Raw genomic sequence first — 14,733 nt, 5'->3', positions numbered from 1 at the left:
GTTCGCATAGAGCTGTGCTTGCGCATGAGCGCAAGCAGCTTCCGGAGATGCACCTTGTACATCTCAACATCACTCATCCTGTCCGCAGCCCGGCTGTGGACGAACACATCGTCGAAGTAGCACGGTGCGAAGTCGCGCACCGAGCGCAACAAGTGCGTCACGCACCTGTTGAAGGTCGCAGGGGCGTTCTTCAGACCCTGCGGCATCACTAGCCACTCCCAGAGCATGCTGCTTGGCGTGCTCACAGCCGTGAGAGGGATATCGCTCTCACGCATGAGGATCTGATAGAACCCATTGCGCAGATCAAGAGCACTGTAGATAGTGCTCCTGGCCATCGAATCGATGATGGCATCTTTTCGCGGTATCGGTGTCTGCGCCGGTATCGTCGCATCGTTCAACTTGTTGTACGCATGAACGATGCGCCAGCCGCCCTGTGGCTTCTTGACACAGAACGTCGGAGCACTGTGCGGGGACTTCGATTCCCGCACTTGTCCAGCTTTGCGACGACTTTCGAAGAAGTCGTCGATCGCTTTGACCTGCTCTCGCGGCAGTGGCCACTGCCGCGTGACACAGTACTTCGTCCCCGGCACGAGATCAATCTCGTGCTGGATGCCCTTGTCCTGCGGAAGCTCCGCAGGGATCTCTTCCGGAAGCACGTCCGCGTGCATCCGTAGAATCTCGTAGAAGGGACTCGACTTCAGCGAGTCCCAGCTCTGCTCCTCAAAGCGCTCCTTCTTCGTCTTCGCACTGAGAGTGTCCTCGCTCTCAGTGGTGCTCTCCATAAAGAACTGCCTCAGTTCTTCATTCTCGCTCTTCGTTCTCTCGGCGTCCGAGAGAATGCATATTTGCTCGATGCGTCCATCGTGCAAGTCACGCGCGAAGTGCTTCCAGCTCATGACTGGAAGGGAAGTCAACTCCGATGCTTGTGTCGGAGGGTTAGCGAGAGTCATCTCCCTGTACCGGAACCCGGCACAGGTACGCGTCAAGACGTTCAACGTCTCGACGCCCGGCTTCTCTGCCTCCGTCTGCCCGGCAGACATTTCTTGTAGCGTCTCGGCCCCAGGCCGAGACTTGCGCAGCGGCCTTCGCATGCGCCGTCTTCTTGTCCTGCGGAGCCCGGCTCCGCTTGGTTCTTGACCTCGTCCAGGCCCAGCCGTGGACGGGTGTTCTTCTTCAGTACTTCCGGCGGGTTTATCCCGCGGGCGAGCGACTTCAAGCCCGGCTTGGTCGCCCGGCTCTTCGTCGTGCAGCCCGGCTGCACGACAGCATGCAAGTTTTTCCGGTGCGGGACGTTTGCAACCGTCCGCACCGCCTGCAGCGTCGGCTCCCGGAGCCGATACGCCATCATCACCTCGACGCCTGTTATTGGAGGAGCCCTTCGTTACAAAGGGTGTGTCAACTCCCGGACTCGACGCGAAATTCCTTTTCGCAGCGCCGGTTCCCGGAACCGTCGCGACTTTAATACCTCGACGCCACCCATTGGCGGAGACCCCCATTACGGAGGGTGCGTCGGCTCCCGGAGCCGACGAATCAAATTCACCCAAGCCATCGACTCCCGGAGTCGACGGCGTTACGTCACCTTGGCCCTTATTATTGGCCAGACCTGATCCAATCAGATTCGCGTCAGCCTCCACGGCTGAGGCGTGTGACTCGCCTGCGTCATCCACGCCCCTTGAGGCCGGAGACTCTTCCTGATTCGCTGAAAAGCGGGTATCGACCTCTGAGGTCAACACATTTCCTTCATTAGCTGTCGGCAGCGACGCCGGCGCTTGCTGCTCTTGCGCCCGTGCTCGCGCGCGCCCAGGGCGCTCCGGGACAGCGGCATTAGGCGCTGTCTCGAGTGGGGAGTCGCGCGCACCTATCGGTGCGTGCGTAGCGGCAACAGGGCCATCGCTCACTGTTCCGCTGTCGCGACCGAAGCGCACGAGATTGCGCTTCTCCCAATCGATGACCGGATCATGCCGTGCAAGCCACGGCATGCCCAATACAATGTCAAACTTATCGTCCAGATCCAGGACGATAAAGGTCTCGACAAACTCTTGATCTTCATACGTGAAGCGCACGCGTACCATGCGCTTCTCGGTCTTCACGACGGCACCCGTTGCCAGTCGTACTTCCAACATACTTCGAGGTATCTTTAAATCCTCGAAGTCAAGCCTTGATAGACTTCGCAGTCGAACAAAGTTCTTCGACGCGCCAGAATCTACCAAAGCACGGAGAGAGCTGCTTGCTCTCATCGAGTTCATGTTCAGGATGACAAGGTCAGGCTTGCCATCTTGGTTCTTGCAGTGATAATGAGTCTCACTGGGGGCTGCAGTCCTCAGTGTCGCGTGTCAAAGGTCGATACGCGGAACTGCATTACCAGTAGGGCGCCCCGCGCCTACTGGCGTCCAGTGTTTTTTGTTTGGTTGCGACGGTGCCCGGCACCGCCGCGATAGCCACCCTGCTGGTGCACGGACGTGCACTCCCGAGCAAAGAGACCGACTCTACCGCAACGGTAGCATCGCACATTGTTTCCCTGCGACTGCGGGGATCCAGCAGTTGCAGCACTCGAGAGGTCCATGGGTTCTGGGCCTCCCGTCCTCACTACCGGGCGTGGCTGTGGCCTCGGCACATGTGCATGCAGCTTAGCCTGCCGCAGGCTAAACTCCTCCTGCATTGCAAGAGTAATTGCAGCTTCGAGAGTACTCGGGTACTCACGAAAGAGATAGGTCTTCACAGGCCCATCTCTCAGTCCCTTCATGAACGTGACGACCTGTGGTCGCCTCGTCGATCGGATTGGTCACGATGTTCGAGACCAAGTACCGTGCTCTCTGAGCGTAAGCATGGACATCATGCTTGCCCTGCTGCAGGTCGAGGAACTCCGCCCTCGACCGGAACTCGTTTTGCGGGGGCTCAAACGCTTGTCTGAGCTCTTCCTTGAAACCCTCGTACGTGCTAAAGCACGTAGGATCCGAGAGTCGGCGTCCATACGCCCAACTTCTTGCACGTCCGCCAAGACATGACATGGCGAACGCAACCTTCGACAACGTGTCGACGATACGTCGAGCCGCAATAGCAGTGTCGAGTTCGACAAGCCAACGGAGGAGAGGTTCGCCCTCTCTTCCGACATAGTTATTCACATTGAGCTTTAGCGATTGCGCGCGTGGTGTCGTCCCGGACGGCACCGCGGTAGTAGCAGCAACATCGCGTTGCTCCTTCAGGATGAAACCCAGAGCAACACCGTGTTGCTCTGTCGGCGTTAGCGTACGAATACAGCCGCCTCACCAATGACTGTTGACAGTCGTTGGAGGGCCTCCCACTCTGGATCCGACAGGTGGGGACAGTCAGCGCGTGCAACGTGAGTTGCAGGCGTAGTGGAGCTTTCCATGGGCACCTCTGTATCAATGGGAAGGTTCTCAGCTCCGCGTTCGTGCGGTGACGTACGAACTCAGGTAGTCGGTCGTTAGACGGACTACAAAGTGCTACCAGGTGTAATGGGCCTACTTTGGCTCACTACTTTAGCTTACACGTGTGCGCACGTGTGTGAGGAAGCGTAGCTTAGTTTAAATTAGAGTTAATTATACTCGGGCCTCCGAGTATAGATTAATCTAAATAAACGATCCAAGTAATGTTTTTGGGTTAAAATGAGAACTGCTATTTTTGTTTTATGTTCTGACTTCCTCTAAATGTAATATTCTAAACTGGGAATCTGCCAACGGCTGGTTGGCAGAATTCCAATGCTATGCATGTCGCTCATTGGCTAAAAGATGCTTCTTTCAGCCAATAGGAATCCTAAGTCTCTATGAACCACCCGTCGTGGTGATCGTAAATGTATGTAGCCTTTGGTGTGTCAACACCAAAGTCGAGAAAGTCTTTCGAACCTCTAACAGACGTCGTGTCTGTTAGAGTAACAAGGGACTGTAGCCACTTGTGCGTATAACCTTGTTACAATGGACGCATCGAGCAAATATGCATTTTCTCGGACGCCGAGAGAACGAAGAGCGAGAATGAAGAACTGATGCAGTTCTTCATGGAGAGCACCACTGAGAGCGAGGACACTCTCAGTGCGAAGACGAAGAAGGAGCGCTTTGAAGAGCAGAGCTGGGACTCGCTGAAGTCGAGTCCCTTCTACGAGATTCTACGGAAGCACGCGGACGTGCTTCCGGAAGAGATCCCTGCGGAGCTTCCGCAGGACAAGGGCATCCAGCACGAGATTGATCTCGTGCCGGGGACGAAGTACTGTGTCACGCGGCAGTGGCCACTGCCGCGAGAGCAGGTCAAAGCGATCGACGACTTCTTCGAAAGTCGTCGCAAAGCTGGACAAGTGCGGGAATCGAAGTCCCCGCACAGTGCTCCGACGTTCTGTGTCAAGAAGCCACAGGGCGGCTGGCGCATCGTTCATGCGTACAACAAGTTGAACGATGCGACGATACCGGCGCAGACACCGATACCGCGAAAAGATGCCATCATCGATTCGATGGCCAGGAGCACTATCTACAGTGCTCTTGATCTGCGCAATGGGTTCTATCAGATCCTCATGCGTGAGAGCGATATCCCTCTCACGGCTGTGAGCACGCCAAGCAGCATGCTCTGGGAGTGGCTAGTGATGCCGCAGGGTCTGAAGAACGCCCCTGCGACCTTCAACAGGTGCGTGACGCACTTGTTGCGCTCGGTGCGCGACTTCGCACCGTGCTACTTCGACGATGTGTTCGTCCACAGCCGGGCTGCGGACAGGATGAGTGATGTTGAGATGTACAAGGTGCATCTCCGGAAGCTGCTTGCGCTCATGCGCAAGCACAAGCTCTATGCGAACCTGAAGAAGTGCATCTTCGGGGCGAGCGAGATACCCGTGCTCGGGTGTCTCGTTGGGAAGAACGGTGTCCGCCCTGACCCTGAGAAGGTCAGAGTAATCAATGAGTGGCCGACGCCGTCGAACGTCAAGGAACTGCGGTAGTTCCTTGGCTTGGCCACGTACTTGTGCAAGTACGTGAAGGACTACGCGGGCATGATACGCCCGCTGTCACAACTCCTGAAGAAGGACGCCGAGTGGGTTTGGACTGCTGAGTGTCAGCAGGCCTTCGATGCAGTCAAGCAGGGCTTGACTGAGGCGCCGGTCTTGGCGGTGGCCGACCAAGATTGCCCGTTCCACGTTGTGTGCGACGCATCCGACTTCGCAATCGGATGTGCGTTGATGTAGCACGATCACGAGGGTCGTGATCGTGTGGTCTACTACCAATCGCGTCAGCTGAAGCCAGCTGAGCGCAACTACCTGGTGCGTGACAAGGAACTCCTTGCCATGAAGTACGCACTCGCGAAGTTCAGAGTGTATCTACTCGGAAGCAAACCGTTCGTGGTCTACACAGACCACGCGTCGCTGCGGACGGCTGTGAAGTCGCCGCACATCTCGCAACGGATGGCGAGATGGCTCTCATTCTTCGCAGAGTATAACTTTCGGGTTGAGTACAAACCCGGAAGACTCAATGTGGTGGCCGACGCGCTCTCGCGTCGACCTGAATACGCCACGACTGACGCCGACGTCAATGCCATTGACGCCATGCGATCGAGCGCCCCAACGTCGTCACTGTTGGACGACGTGAAGGTCGCGTACGCGCACGACGCGGACGCGAAGCTCTTGCTGGCCTACGGCTCAGCGCCTTCTGACAAAGCCCGTCAGAAGCTACCGAAGCATCTTCGTGCTCGTGCACACCGTTATCGGGTGCACGACGGGTTATTACTCTACAGTGCAGTCGACGACAACGCGGAACGCGTTGTCGTGCCCAATGACCATGACCTGCGACTCAGGATCATGTATGAGTATCACGATGCACCGACTGCGGGGCATCCGGGCCGTGAGAAGACACACCTTCTTCTCACACGAGACTTCTACTGGGCCCACCAGTATAAATGGGTACGCAAGTACGTCCGTGCTTGCGAGGTTTGTCAATGTGTGAAGCCTGCGCCTTTCGTGAGGCTCCCTTGCAGTCACTACCGACTCCACGGGAGTGTTGGCAGTCCGTGTCTTTGGACTTCGTGTTCGGTCTTCCCCCGGACAGCCAGGGGAACACGGGCATTGTGGTCTTTGTTGACCGCTTCAGTAAGATGGTACATCTTGCTGCGGTACCCGCTGAAGTGACTGCGAAGCAGACGGCGCGTCTGTTCGTTGACATGGTGTTCAAACACCATGGCATGCCGATCGACATTGTGTCGGATCGAGACCCGCGCTTCACTGCACACCTTTGGCAAGAAGTGTTTACACTTCTTGGGAGTCAACTTTCGATGTCGACTGCGGACCATCCGCAGACGGACGGGCAGACCGAGCGCGTGAACCGCGTGCTCGTAGACGTGCTTAAGAGCTACTGACACGATGGGATTGGGGATTTTCGAGGATTCCCCGAGCCGCGCCTGTGATTGGTTGGCTCAGAGGCTCACTATGGGAGAGGGAGGCAGTGACACGTGGCGTATGGGAAAAGCGGATCCCGGCTGGACTCGCGTTGGCAGTGTACAAGGTTTGGTGACCCCGGATGGAGACGTCCCCAAGAGCGGACCCCGGCTGGAACCAAGTACCGAACGAGAGGCAAAGCCCAAGGGAGCGTAGAAGTGCCTCCGACTGGAGGCCGCCTGTTCTTGGTGCACTGTACAACGCACGAGGAGCCCGACCGGATCGAGTGAAGACCCAGAAACCGTGAAGCTGTCCAAGACATCCCGGATGTGAAGCCCAAGTGGAGTGTGATCCCGTTTGGAGATAATCATGAATCCCGGATGGAGATACCAAGATACCAAGATACCATCCCAGATGTGAAGATCCAGTATACAAAGTCCAAGATGTTTCCGACCGACCAAGCCGACCAGCCAAGATCTGTTCGGATTCCGTGGAACATTGAACTTCGCTTGCGTACCCAGTGATGATTATACTTGCTGGAAGTATGCTACGAGGGACCGCGGACGATTACGACGACAAGACCATAGTGAAGACAAGTCAAGATGGAGTGCATGTAAAGATCGACAGTAGATAGCCAGACAGAGAGAGAGACCACAGATAACAGATAAACAGAGTTCGTTTTGCGAAGGATCGCGCAAGTGAGTTGGAGCAGCCTACCGGACGTGCATTCCCGGAGGACCGACTAAGTCTACGTGTGAGGGCCCAGCAACTGTGACATCTGGGTCGAGCTCCCGCAACAGAGTCCAGTCCAAGTTGGGGTGAGTACCGGGCGACAACCCGAGGTTGATCCATCCCATTTCATTTCCTAGTTGCGGTTGAGCTCGTCCAGACCAGGAAGGCCCCGCATTTCATATTACCGATTACCTTGTCACCCCGGTTGGAGTAGCCCCGGGTGGGAAGTATTGATTTAAGAGCTGTTGTGTGATAGGAGGTATTTGATTGTGTTAGTTTACCTCAGTACTTGAGGGTGGTGCGCGTGAGCCTAGCCGTCCGGGATTGACCACTATCCCGGAGTCCGGCTGGAGTTGACTGGAGTAGTGACCGACCCTTTCACGGTCCAAAAGAATAAGGAAGGGCTACGTGTTTGTATATAACTCTGTATCTGTTTGTATTGTTTGGTTATCTGAGGGCTGTCAGAGGCGACGTCCAGGAAGGTTACGTTCTGTCCTGCTACCTAGCGACCTACAAGTATCAAGACAACTCATCCACGGTTGAAGACCCCTGGTTACGAAGACAAACGAACCCACAGCGATTGTTCACAAGGACACACGCCACCCCAGTTGGAGTGTACATCTCGGTGTACTATCTCCGGCTAGGGTTTGTTCTGGGTGCACCCCATTCGGGAGTCTACACCCGGGACGCGCTAAAGCTATACACCGGGGCGGTCAGGCGTTCACCCGCCTCGCCTCACTACGCTCACTCGTTCCAACACTGGAGCGAGTGTCTGCCGATGGCGGAGTTCGCCATCAACAACTCGGTGCATGCCTCGACCGGGCATACACCGTTCTACGTGAATGCCATCAGGCACCCACGCCTCCCGAGTCTACTCGGGATGGTGGCTCCTTCCTTAAGTGGGGGAGGATCTACGACTGCAACGCAGCAGCCGCAGAATGCCGCTGACACTTGCACAGTGTCAGCCGCAACTACGCGCAAGAAGAACAAGAAGCACGCGTCTGTGCAGGGCACAGACGCCGAAAAGAGCAAGAAGAAGAAGAAGAACGGGTCTGTGCAGGGCACAGACACCGCGAAAACGAACGCAGAGGCCGGGCCTACTGCTAGAAACGAGCTGAACTCGTTCGGCTCGGACGCAATCAACTTCGTGCAGCGCAGACAAGCCGCCATTCGGTTTGTCCAAGACGCTATTGCAGCTTCTGTTGATCGACAGAAGCTGAACGCAGACAACGCTGGGCCTCCATCCGACCTTTTACGTCGGTCGGCTGAAGCCATACCGGCAGCACGAGCCACCTAGCTCGGCTGGCCCGAAGGGGAAGCCCCAGCGGGAGCAAACCTCTGCTCCAGCGCGTGAACGCGCTGGGCCAAGCGCGCGACGCGACCTCCCACGTCGACAGAGATGGCCGACGCGGTCTGCGAGGCCTGAGCAACTTGAGCCCTCAGGATCGCCACCTCCTGCTTCAGAGCGGCGAAATCCCGGCTCTGATGCTGCTCCACAGCGACCCGCTCCTCGAGCGTCGGGCCAAGGTCAACCCCAGGTTGACCATACCCGGGGCGTGTTCCCACCACCACCGCCTCCGATCCGCGACGCCCGCGACGCCCGCGGCTCAACACGCTGGATTGTTGAGCGTATTGTGAACCATAGTATCCCGAAAACGAACCGGCAACCGGTTCGTTATCGTATTCGTTGGAGAGGGTTTCCGCCCCACCAAGATACATGGGAGCCGCGGGACGTCCTGCTGCAGGACGTTCCGGAAATGGTGAGGGCGTACGAAGCTCACCACGCTCTGCCAGTGCGAAGGTAGAGCGAGCGCTGTAGTCACCTACAGCGCCCGAAGTACCACGATCGTCGCGTTCCTCACGTGCCAGGAACTTGGCACGGATATCTTTGAGACTCGCAGGTACACGAATCGTCGTGTACCGTTTAGGTCGCGGTCGCTCAAGCGCGCCGCACCCGGAAGACACAACGTGCACTGTTGGCATTCGGGTACAGCGGAGAAAGAAATCTCGAGCTCATTCCGCAATGAGCCCGTCGAAGAAGACCGACGCTGCAGCAGCGGGGAAGACCTCCGCCGGGATAGAGACTCTCTCTCTCCCCGAGTATCGCGAGCGTCACAAAGCAAAGCGTGACGCTCTTGCTGCCAAGGCTGCGGCGGGGACAACTCAACCGGAGATTGTCCTCGAAGGTTCTTCTGTAGTCAACGACGCCGTTGACTTCGAGGACGGCGACGTGGAGATGGAAGAGGGCGAGGCCTCTTCTAGCAAGCGCAAGGAGTCTATCGACAGCGATAGTCTCGACCCGCATGCCGGGTCGAGACGCCCTCGTGAAGGAGACGACTCGGACGCTTCGAGCTCGAAGCGTTCGCGCGGCGAGAACGAAACCCCGCTCTCTGCTGCTGGGACTTTGAGCTCCCCATGTGATGTGGGGACTTCGAGCTCTCCGCGCGCTTCTCAGGCAGCGCGCGATCCGTGGATGCCGTCGGGCAACACCGTGCCTCCAAATGAAATCCCGCTGTACGTATGCAGCGGCATCCACAACGATGCTGTGGCGGAGGACCAGCACTTTGATCCGTTAACGAATCAAAGGCGCTATTATTACATCGGGCTCTTCCACGAGCTCCGGTACTTCTCCAGCAAGAAGACCTCTTCTCGCAGCAAAGTGCCTGAGTGGCCCAACGTGAAGAATTGACGAATAGTCAATTTCCTGATTGACATGCCGTGACTCGGCGCGTCTAACCTTGAGGGGGGGATGGTGTAACAGGGTTACACGCACATGTGGCTACAGTCACTTGTAACTCTAACAGACACGACGTCTGTTAGAGGTTCGAAAGACTTTCTCGACATTGGTGTAGACACACTAAAGGCTACATACATTTACGATCACCACGACGGGTGGTCCATAGAGACTTAGGATTCCTATTGGCTGAAAGCAGCATCTTTTAGCCAATGAGCGACATGCATAGCATTGGAATTCTGCCAACCAGCCGTTGGCAGATTCCCAGTTTAGAATATTACATTTAGAGGAAGTCAGAACATAAAACAAAAATAGCAGTTCTCATTTTAACCCAAAAACATTACTTGGATCGTTTATTTAGATTAATCTATACTCGGAGGCCCGAGTATAATTAACTCTAGTTTAAACTAAGCTACGCTTCCTCACACACGTGCGCACACGTGTAAGCTAAAGTAGTGAGCCAAAATTGGCCCATTACATCAATCATGTCTAGGGATACCATTACCCCCGTACACTCACGTGTACTACCGACAACCCACCGTTGTCCTTCACCAATGCGAGCGTCAGTGCTCGCAAGGGACCCCGGGTCTCTGTGGTGTACGCCTTCCGTACACCCATCACAAAGACTCGGGCCAACCCCAGCAAGGCCCTCGTCCTTACTGGTGGTTGTGTCTCCTTGAGCACCTGACGGTACATGGCGTCGGCGCCCCCTTGACCCTCTGGTCTTCGGGTAGGTCTTCTTCACAGACCCTGGCGATGGGCAGACACGTTGGTAGTGTCCAAGTCCGCCGCAACCATAGCAGCGGACAGAATACTGTTCAGCCGAACTCAGATCCATGGGTTCTGGTTCGCTGTCAGCGACCACAGGATGTACAACAGCCAGAGCACCAGCCTGCTTGTGGCTGTACTCCTCCTGGAGGGCCACTTGGATCGCTTCCTCCATAGTGGCGGTGCGCACGCGCCAACTGCGTGCGCGCAGGACCGACCTTCAGGCCGTCCACGAAGACTGTCATCTTGACGTCTTCCGACAGTGGGTTCCCCACCAGCGAGGCTGCCAACGTGCGCAGCACCTGTACGTACGCGTACAGCTCGCGCTCCCCTTGTTTGCAGGCAAGGAAGCGCGAGCGCTGGCGGAACTCGTTGTTCGCCGGGAGAAAAGCGGCTCGAAGCTGCTCACACAGCTGAGCCCAGGATGTGAAACATCCGGGCGACATCGCTTCGCGCGTATACGCCCAAGTCTTGGCACGTTCGCCAAGATTGGAGAGCGCAAAGGCGGCTCGAAGGTTCTCGGCTGAGATGAGACCTGCGCTCATTGCGATCTCGGTCTCCCGGATCCAGAAGTGAAGGTTCTCACCTTCCTTCCCTTCGAACGGAGGCACAGCTAGCCGCAGAGGCTTAGGCTGCACCCGTTTGGGCTCACGCATCTGAGCCAGCAGGTTTCCCTGCACATGCGCGATGAGCCCGCGTTCGTACTCGTCAAACGCGCTCACCCGCTCGACCTGCTCGGCTGGCGTCGCCGCCGCCAAGCTCCGGAGGGCATCTCTTCCGAAGATGCCCGCCATCTTCCGCACCGACTCGAGCTGCGAGTCAGTCAAGTGAGGAAACTCACTTCGGTCCATCGTGGCTCACAGACCTGAGCCACCGAGGATTCAGGTAGACCAATCTACCCGCGTAGGCGTAGGATTGACTACTAGTGCTACCAAGTGTGACGGGGTCACACAGCACAATGCACAGAGGAAGTGCGTGCGGATATTACTATCCAGGTGAACAGCAGTTCACCAGTTCCCGGCCTCAATGGGAACGGTTTGCTACAAACGAGTAGGTTATAAGACTGACTGTATTTTTGGTAGAGGTTAATTTGGTCGTAATACTACAAGTTAACTATACAAAAGCCCACAAAAACTCAAATGGTTGGCTTGCTGAGCTATTGGTACCATGTACCATGTACTCGGGAGAGTGACACCCGTCACTCTTCATGTAATGGGTACACTTGATTGTACCCCGTTACACTTGACCTCATCAAGATCTCTCAGCAGTCGTTCGGTCGTTCGCACCGCGTGCCGGATTTGACGGTAGCAATCGGTGCGCAACTTGTCGATGTCGGTGGCGTCAATTACACACAGCCTCTCAAAAGACCCGTCGGGAACAGCGTTGTCAACGCGACGACCCCTACGTCCAGCCATCCAATCAAAGAAGAGGTCCGGGCAACTCAGAGCGGACTGCACTACCCCTAACGGCGCGAACTCGAAAGCCGGACTGGATCGGGTGCGCCGCTACAACTGGTGCCTCGTACTTATGCCGACGTTCCCTTGGCAGATGCCGAATTACAGCCAATCACCGGTGCCCATAGTCCTCTCCGAGGTTGAGCGAAGCGCGGTCAAAAGCGATTCCCCAGCCGGTGCCCGAAGACCTCCCTGAGGCTGAGCGAAGCGCGGTTGCGAGGGGACCAACAAGTGCTACCAAATGACAGGCTCCGATGCGGTGGGGCCTGCCGTAGCAAAAGTGCGTGGAGTTGTTGTGGTTGCTTGCTTGCTTTTGGGTAAAATGCAAAGTGAGATTGATTCCTTTAAGTCTTCGGACTAGCTACGGGCTCTAGGTCTTCCTCTTGCTTTCTCCTTAGTGTCGTTCTAGAAGCTGAGCTAACCTATACTAAATGCAAGTTTTTTCTGTTTCCATCAGGTACGTCTTCCTTGAGCATGTCTGTTGCTGGCGTACCCGCTTGCGTGGGTGCCAGCAGCAGACATGCTGCATCATGACAATTGAAGCAAGGCGGAATATTGCTACTATATGTATTACCTACCATTCAACAACTGTATCGGCTGAACCGTTTCGCAGCAACGAGCGCGAGCCTGCAAGCTACTTGCTACTATACAGCAATTTTTATTGTTTGGAGTTGTTCGTTGGGTACGAGCGAGTGCGGGCTCGCCTTCCGCACTCCCTACAGGATCATTCAACTCACCGCAGTGCTTCCTTTGTTTTTTCAAGAAACTTTCATGGATCGCGATAGATGATAACAGCCATAAATAACTTGCATGGAGTCATAATAACTTGCATGTGAAAGGGCATAACGGTAATATATGTCGAAGGGTCGCAAGAACGGCAAATTTCGTGTGCTCATTTCTCGTGAAGTAGAGCACCGACGCTGCTCTAAACACCACCGCTGGCCTAGTGACGGTAAGACCTATCGAACGATACCTCTCTTGCCAGTAGCCTTTTTCTGGTACCTAATTTTCCCTTTTCTCGGAGAAATCCCATTATAGGTACATTCTTAAGGGCCGCGCCTCGTAAATTGCGAGTCGCAATTTACTTACGTCGGGAAAATATGTATTGCCAAAACATAAATTCTACAGTAAAGTCAACTAATGACCAGAGAGTCTTGTCAAAATCTACGTTGTGTCATTACGGTCCTCACCCGTGATGTACACTCCTCCAAGAAATTTTCAACACGTTATGAGGTTGTGCTCGCATCACTACTAACCTATGATGTCATTAGGCATGTTGTCCAGCTTCAACCACGCACGAATCGATGTACCGCCCGCACTTCCCCACTTCAACATCCTAAGGGCTTACCCGAATGGCAACCATTCTGACCTCCTACAAGGCTTCGCGCAAGCTGCTCCTCCATTTTCGGTTTTGCCGTCTACTCCCAACAACCCCAACACTCCACTTACGCTGAAATGGCCTCTATCTCCGGAACCCGTGTGGCTCTCGTCGGCGCTGGTGCCGTCAACTTCGGAGGCGCCGAAGGTCCCTGGGACCACGCCTCTCGCCTCGAGAAACTCGGCGCCGTCATCGTGGCCGTCGTGGACCCGATGGTCGCCAAGGCTCAAGAGAAGGTCGATGCTCGCCGTGGCAACAAGGAGTTCGCGCACGTCTGGGCCAACACGGAGGTATTCGCCGACCTGCAAGATATGCTGGACACCGCCAAGCCTACGGCCGTGTTCATCGGTGTGCCGCCCTCCTTCCACGGCTGCTACAAGTACCCGTTGGAGCTGCAGTGCCTCCGCGCAGGAGCGCACCTGTTCCTCGAGAAGCCGCTGTCGAACGCGCCTGTGGACGAGGTCACCAAGTACGCGGCGGAAGTGGAAGCTCTCCGCAAGGAGAAGAAGCTCGTGGTGTCCGTGGGCTACATGTTCCGCTACTCGCTGTTTGGTCAGAAGATCAAGGAGCTGCTGAAGGGCAAGAAGCCCGTATGCATCATGGCGCGCTACAACTGCACGTACGCTAGCATCCCGAGCCCGTTCTGGTGGAACTCGGAGCACTGCGGCGGCCCCATCGTGGAGCAGGCCACGCACTTCGCCGACATCTCGCGCTACTTTGTGGGCGAGGTGGACATGGACACCGTCTACAGTCGCAGCGTGAAGGCCAGCCTCACGCCGGGCGACATCGGCTACCTGGAGAAGGTTCCCGTGGACGAGACGGCCATCCCGGCGGAGAACCGAGTGCCGCGCGCGCACGTGGCCAACTGGTTCTTCAAGAGCGGCGCGCTCGGCAACCTGGTGCACGGCGCGCTGCTGCAGGGCGAGGCGTACGACGCATCGCTCGAGATCATGGCGGACGGCCTGCGTATCGGCGTGGTCAAGCCGTACTCGGAGACGCCGACGCTCAAGGTGCTGCAGGGTGACAGCGACGAAGAACTGACGCTCGAGTTCCCCGGCGACGACATGTACCTGACGGAGGACCGCGAGTTCCTCAAGGCGGTTCGCGGTGAGGGCGACGACATCCGATGCCAGTACCAGGACGCAGTGAACACGTACGCGCTGACGTGCAAGATCCGCGACGTGGCTCTTGCCAACTAACTCAGCGCGGCAAGTGAAGAAGCTGGCATAGTCCGCCGTGTGCCGAGTGTAAAACTCTAATGAATGTATCAACTTTGTCATGCTGAAAGTGGAAGTGAACTCGGTCA

General features: G+C 56.2%; 1 protein-coding gene across 1 annotated transcript; it reads left to right on the top strand.

Annotated features, from left to right (window-relative positions):
* Window positions 1–13,504: 13,504 nt before the first annotated feature.
* Window positions 13,505–14,711, top strand: PHYSODRAFT_360295 (hypothetical protein; the record flags this gene model as incomplete). Its single annotated transcript, XM_009527176.1, has 1 exon — window positions 13,505–14,711. One exon carries the CDS (start codon window positions 13,505–13,507, stop codon window positions 14,624–14,626), a length of 1,122 nt encoding a protein of 373 aa, XP_009525471.1. The 3' UTR covers window positions 14,627–14,711.
* Window positions 14,712–14,733: the final 22 nt, after the last annotated feature.

Source organism: Phytophthora sojae (assembly GCF_000149755.1).
Source record: "Phytophthora sojae unplaced genomic scaffold PHYSOscaffold_3, whole genome shotgun sequence".
Classification (NCBI taxonomy): Eukaryota; Oomycota; class Peronosporomycetes; order Peronosporales; family Peronosporaceae; genus Phytophthora; species Phytophthora sojae.
The sequence above is the reverse complement of the archived record's forward strand: the minus strand, read 5'-3'. Positions and strand labels throughout refer to the sequence as shown.